The following is a 6,414-nucleotide window of genomic DNA, read 5'->3' as shown; positions in this document are numbered from 1 at the left end:
CAAAGAATATCAAGTCTACTATCCCTAAAACTGAGAATGCTAAGGAATATATGAAGTTTGTGGAAGAACGTTCTCAAACAGCTGACAAATCACTTGCTGGCACACTGATGGATACTTTAACCACCATGAAATTTGATGGTTCTCGTACCATGCATGAGCATGTTACTGAAATGAGTAACATTGCAGCAAGACTTAAGACTCTTGGGATGACTGTGGATGAGAACTTTCTGGTACAATTTATCATCAACTCTTTGCCTTCCGAGTACGGTCCATTCCATATGAACTATAATACCTTAAAGGATAAATGGAATATGAATGAATTGCACAGTATGCTCGTGCAAGAGGAGACAAGGCTTAAGAATCAAGGAACTCATTCTATTCATCTCGTAAGTCATCAAGGAGCTGGAAAGAAATATAAGAAAAGACCTGGAAAGGGCATTAAGCAAGGACCACTAAAGATAAATGAGTCTTCTGCCCAAATCCACAATAAGGAACACAAGAAGGATACGTGCCATTTCTGTCGTAAACCTGGGCACCATAAAAAAGACTGTCTGAAACGTAAGGCATGGTTCGAAAGTAAAGATAAGATTATTTCTTATGTATGTTTCGAATCTAATTTGGTAGAAGTTTCTTATAATACTTGGTGGATTGATTCCGGATGTACCACTCATGTTACTAATACGATGCAGGGATTCCTTTCAACCCAGACCATAAATCCAAATGAAAAGTTTGTCCTTATGGGAAACCGAGTCAAAGCTCCAGTTGAAGCCATTGGAACTTATCGTTTGATTTTAGATACTGGACATCATTTAGATTTATTTCAGACTCTATATGTACCTTCTATTTCTCGTAATTTAGTTTCCTTATCAAAACTTGATTCTGTTGGATATTTCTTTGATGGTGGAAATGGATGTTTAAATTTGTTTAAACAAAATCATCTTATCGGTTCCGCTATTCTTTGTGATGGCTTATATAAATTAAAGCTTGATAACCTCTTTACCGAGACTCTTTTGACCTTGCATCATAATATTGGTACTAAACGTGGTTTACTGAATGAACGATCTGCTAACTTGTGGCATAAACGTTTGGGTCACATATCCAAGGAAAGGATAGAAAGATTAGTAAAGAATGAAATCCTTCCTGACTTGGATTTTAGTGAAATTGAAACTTGTGTGGATTGTATTAAGGGTAAACGAACCAAACACACAAAGAAAGAAGCCACAAGAAGCACACAGCTTCTTGAGATAATACATACCGATATATGTGGGCCTTTTGATATTTCATCATTTGGTGGGGAAAAGTATTTTATCACCTTTATCGATGATTTTTCACGTTATGGTTATGTCTATCTACTGCATGAAAAGTCTCAAGCTGTAAATGCTTTAGAGATTTTTGTCAATGAAGTTGATCGACAATTAGACAGAAAAGTGAAAATTATTAGATCTGATAAAGGTGGTGAATATTATGGAAAGTATGATGAAACTGGACAACACCCAAGTCCATTTGCTAAATTTCTTGAAAGACATGGCATATGTTCTCAATACACTATGCCAGGCACACCACAACAAAATGGTGTGGCTGAAAGGCGTAATCGTACTCTAATAGAAATGGTTAGGTGTATGTTAAGCAATTCTTCTTTACCCATATCTTTGTGGATGTTTGCATTAAAGACTGCTATATATCTACAAAACAGGGTTCCTAGTAAGGAAGTTCCAAAGACTCCTTTTGAACTATGGACGGGAAGGAAACCCAATTTAAGGCACCTGCATATTTGGGGTTGCCCAGCAGAAGTAAGAATTTATAATCCACATGAAAAGAAACTGGACTCAAGAACAATCAGTGGATTTTTCATTGGTTATCCAGAAAAATCAAAAGGGTATAGATTTTATTGTCCTAACCATAGTACTAGAATTGTTGAAACTGGAAATGCTAGGTTCACTGAGAATGGTGAAGTTAGTGTGAGTTTTGAACCACGAAATGTGGAAATACAAGAAGTTAGAGTTCAAATTTCTCTACCCTCAACTTCTTCTAATATTGTTGTTCCTCAAATTGTTGAACGACATGAAAATTTACCTGAACAACAAATAAATGGTCAAACACCTCACAATGAAGTTGCCACCGACGAACCTGCATTAAATGAACCACAAGAAATAACATTAAGAAGGTCACAAATATAACGTAGACCTACTATTTCTTATGATTATGTGGTTTACCTATAAGAGTTTGAATTTGACTTGGGAATTATTGATGATGATCCAGTTTCATTTTCACAAGCCATTGAGAGCGCTAATTCTGATAAGTGGTTAGATGCTATGAAAGATGAGTTGAAATCTATGGAACATAACGAAGTCTGGGATCCCGTTGAATTACCAGAATCATGTAAAAGAGTTGGGTGTAAATGGGTCTTTTAGACCAAGCGCGACTCTAATGGTAATATCGAACGACATAAAGCTAGACTTGTTGCCAAAGGTTTTACTCAGAAAAGTGGCATTGATTATAAGGAGACATTTTCACCAGTCTCTAAGAAAGACTCACTCAGAATTATAATGGCCTTAGTAGCTCATTATGACTTAGAACTACATCAAATGGATGTGAAAACTGCCTTTCTAAATGGAAATTTAGATGAAGAAGTTTATATGGATCAACCTGAAGGTTTTTCAGTTAAAGGAAAGGAACACATGGTATGTAAGTTAAAGAAATCAATATATGGACTTAAACAGGCTTCCCGTCAATGGTATCTTAAGTTCAACGATACCATTACTTCCTTTGGATTTAAGAAAAACGTCGTTGATCGATGTATATATCTGAAGGTCAATGGGAGCAAGTTTATATTTCTGATTCTGTATGTTGATGATATCTTACTAGCTACTAATGATTTTGGTCTATTATACAAGACTAAGAAATTTCTCTCTAAAAATTTTGAAATGAAAGACATGGGAAAGGCAACCTATGTAATTGGAATTGAAATATTCCGTGATAGGTCACAAGGGTTGTTAGGGTTGTCTCAGAAAGTATACATCAATAAAGTTTTAGAGAGATTCAATATGAAAAATTGTTCAGCGGGTGTTGTTCCAATTCAGAAAGGAGACAAATTTAGTCTCATACAATGTCCTAAAAACGAATTAGAACGCAAACAAATGACAGCTATTCCTTATGCATCTCTTGTTGGGAGCTTAATGTATGCTTAGACTTGCACCAGACCAGACATCAATTTTGCTGTTGGAATGCTGGGCAGGTATCAAAGTAACCCGGGACTTGATCATTGGAAAGCTACAAAGAAAGTATTGAGATACTTGCAAGGAACGAAAGATCACATGCTCACTTATATGAGATCTGATAACTTGGAGGTCATTGGATATTCAGATTCGGACTTTGCTGGATGTGTGGATACTAGAAAGTCCACATTTGGCTATTTGTTCCTCTTAGCTAGAGGGGCTATATCATGGAAAAGTGCGAAGCAGTCAATCATTGCTGCATCCACTATGGAAGCCGAGTTTGTGGCATGCTTTGAGCCCACAATTCAAGGAAATTGGCTGCGGAACTTTATTTCAGGACTTGGGATTGTCGACAGTATAGCCAAGCCATTGAAACTTTACTGTGATAATTCTATAGCAGTCTTCTTTTCAAAGAACGACAAGTACTATAAAGGTGCAAAGCACATTGAATTGAAGTACTTTGCCATTAAAGAAGAAGTTCAAAAACAAAGGGTGTCAATCGAGCATATTAGCCCCAATCTTTTGATTGCAGATCCATTAACAAAAGGATTGCCACCAAAGACATTCAATGAACATGTCGAAAGGATGGGCATTATTGAAAATTATCATTAACATTATTATGCAATTTATGATGCTTATGTATTGACATTTTGGGCTCATTTATGTATTGTTTTTGACAAAATATTGTTCCTGTCATAACTGTTGGTACATGTACGTGAATGAATTGTGCAAATGCTGACAGGAATAGTCTTTTCGAAAACATTAATGTAATGCAATTATCGAACTTCTCATTATGCGTCATGTTGGGTAGGGACTAATACTGTAGTACATGGAAGGAATTATGCTTATATGATGGTGTAAAACCGCCATGACTCTTATTAGTCTTTACTTAAGGATGATATATTAAGTGACCAATGTATGATGGATTTTAGCTAATGGTATGCACATTATGTTATATACCACATAACAAAACAATATTACACGGGCCAAGTGGGAGAATGTAAAACCAATTATTTGTGGCCCATGTAATATTAAAGAATTAATTAAAGGTGGTTAATATTACTAAAATCCTATTGGCCCAATTGAGAAATGGTACCTTTGTAATTGTCTACTTTGATGGAAAGTTGAGAGTTTTATGACACAAAAGGAGACTGCCTCTCTCTGCCTATAAATGTGAATGAAACCCATCAATTAATTCATTTAATAAAAAAGAGGAAAAGTGAGAGAACGGTTTCTTTAATTTAACAGTTTATTATTTTGCAGATCTAAAATTCTCAATTATTACCATGGATCAAGGTATGTTTCTTGATCAATTAAATTCATATGTGAAAATCATGAATTCTAAACATCTTGGTATTAGGGTTTAATGTCTTACATAATACATGTACTATAATTGCACATTATTCACTATAATCAACTAAAACAGATTTATGGTATCGTCAGAGAATAAAAAGTAGGACGAGAAAAGCCCTCCTGGTTCAATCCGTAAATTTTCTTGGGTTTCTGCAACTGCATCTGATGAATTGGAACTATCTTTTGGAAGGTAGTAGTAAGGACTCAAAATATAAGGATTTGGGCTTAGTAATTCATCATAATTCAGTTCCCGTAACGACTCAATATAATTGGGTTGACTTGGTTCAGTCCACAGAGTTCCTTCCACTGAATCCCAACAAGCCGTATCATGTGCTGCACAATTCGTATTATTGAGGAATGGAACCGAATTTTCCAGTTCTTGGAGACTTGAGGATTGGGCCACAACAACGTCCTTTGAGGCAGATTCTTCCTGTGATATCTCAGACAATGAGGAAGTTCTTGTAACATTTCTTTTGAAGCGTTTCTCTACATGTGCATGCCAGAAGTTTTTTATCCCGTTGTCTGTTCTTCCAGGCAATTTTTCTGCAATGGCTGACCACCTTTATTTTACAAGTAAGAGCAGTGTTAGAGGAATAAATAAGCCCTTGCAAACTAGACTTTATCCCAAAAAATTGTAAATGCATATAAAAATTAAGCAATGCAATTACAATATCTTGATTAGCTTAGGGAAATACAGCCAAATTTAATAAATAAACATGCCTGGACTAACCACTTAAGATAGTATCTTTTTAGATCAAGAGGTAACAACACATTCACAATACTTTCCAATAACTTTGTGTGAAAGTGTGAGAGCTAAGTTAGATTAACAAATAGGATTAATCTAACATATGTTTTTCTTAGACGAGTTGGTTAACATAGAAAGCTTGCATTTATGTGATACATATATTTCAATTGAGGATTATTACGTACTTGTTTCCAAGTTTGGCATGTTGTTCCATGATAAGATCAACTTCCTCTTTACTGTAGTTCCCTCTTTTCACTCCAGGCTTCAGGTAATTTACCCACCGCAGTCTGCAACTCTTACCAATTCTTGCTAAACCTGGAAGGTATGCAATATGATTATTAAATAAATTATATCCCTCTTACACTGATTAAAGCTTTGGAGTTCCCAAGAAAGGATAGAAAAATATCATATATAGATGTATAAATCAGCTACAAATAAGGTAGAAATAAAGTAAATACAGCATATATTTGAGAAAGTAGTTGCTAGAAATTAGGGTTTATCTTCTCTTAACTGGGGTTTAAATTTTCAAAATTGTAATAGCAAAAGAATTTCATAATGAAAATATTGTTTATACAGTTAGCAATTTATCAGCTTCTTTATTTTTTTATAAATTAAACCATGGAGAATAGCAGTTCTTACCTGCATAACTGGGTAGCAATCTCCAATTCGAGTGCCCGTAGCTCTGAATATGTTCTCTTAACTTTTTATCTTCTTCTTCACTCCACGCACCTTTCTTCAATCCATTACTGTCAACATAACAGGGCTTCACCATTTTCTTGCACACCCTTTTTTCTCCTTTTTACTGCTCTATCTCTCTGTTGATGCTCAAAAGTAGTACACTATATATATATAAGCTGAAAGAAACAAATTACTAAGAATTTTCCACAGGATTGATTTCCACTGTCAACGTACGAAAAAACTAAGAAATGATGTGTGGAAGATAAATAATTGAAGAAAGAGAAGCAACAAGGAGACTTCTTTGTATAGTAATTTAACCTAATGGAAATATTTTTAATTATAAAAAGCTTTTCTTAAATATTTTAAGTTTAAAAGCATTTCTACCATATTTGAAGCCGCCATGAATTTGTTTTTCGTGCTTAA

The 6,414-nt window shown here is 34.9% G+C and overlaps 1 protein-coding gene across 1 annotated transcript; it reads right to left on the bottom strand.

Annotated features, from left to right (window-relative positions):
* Positions 1 to 4,632: 4,632 nt before the first annotated feature.
* Positions 4,633 to 6,106, bottom strand: LOC111391805 (transcription factor MYB14-like). Its single transcript, XM_023017068.1, has 3 exons — positions 5,953 to 6,106; positions 5,499 to 5,628; positions 4,633 to 5,128 (listed from the first exon to the last, which is right to left on the bottom strand). The coding sequence occupies exons 1-3, from the start codon at positions 6,083 to 6,085 to the stop codon at positions 4,633 to 4,635; spliced, it is 759 nt and encodes a 252-aa protein (XP_022872836.1). The 5' UTR covers positions 6,086 to 6,106.
* Positions 6,107 to 6,414: the final 308 nt, after the last annotated feature.

Source organism: Olea europaea, unplaced genomic scaffold, assembly GCF_002742605.1.
Source record: "Olea europaea var. sylvestris unplaced genomic scaffold, O_europaea_v1 scaffold8302, whole genome shotgun sequence".
Classification (NCBI taxonomy): domain Eukaryota; kingdom Viridiplantae; phylum Streptophyta; class Magnoliopsida; order Lamiales; family Oleaceae; genus Olea; species Olea europaea.
This window is presented reverse-complemented; position numbering and strand designations above follow the sequence as displayed.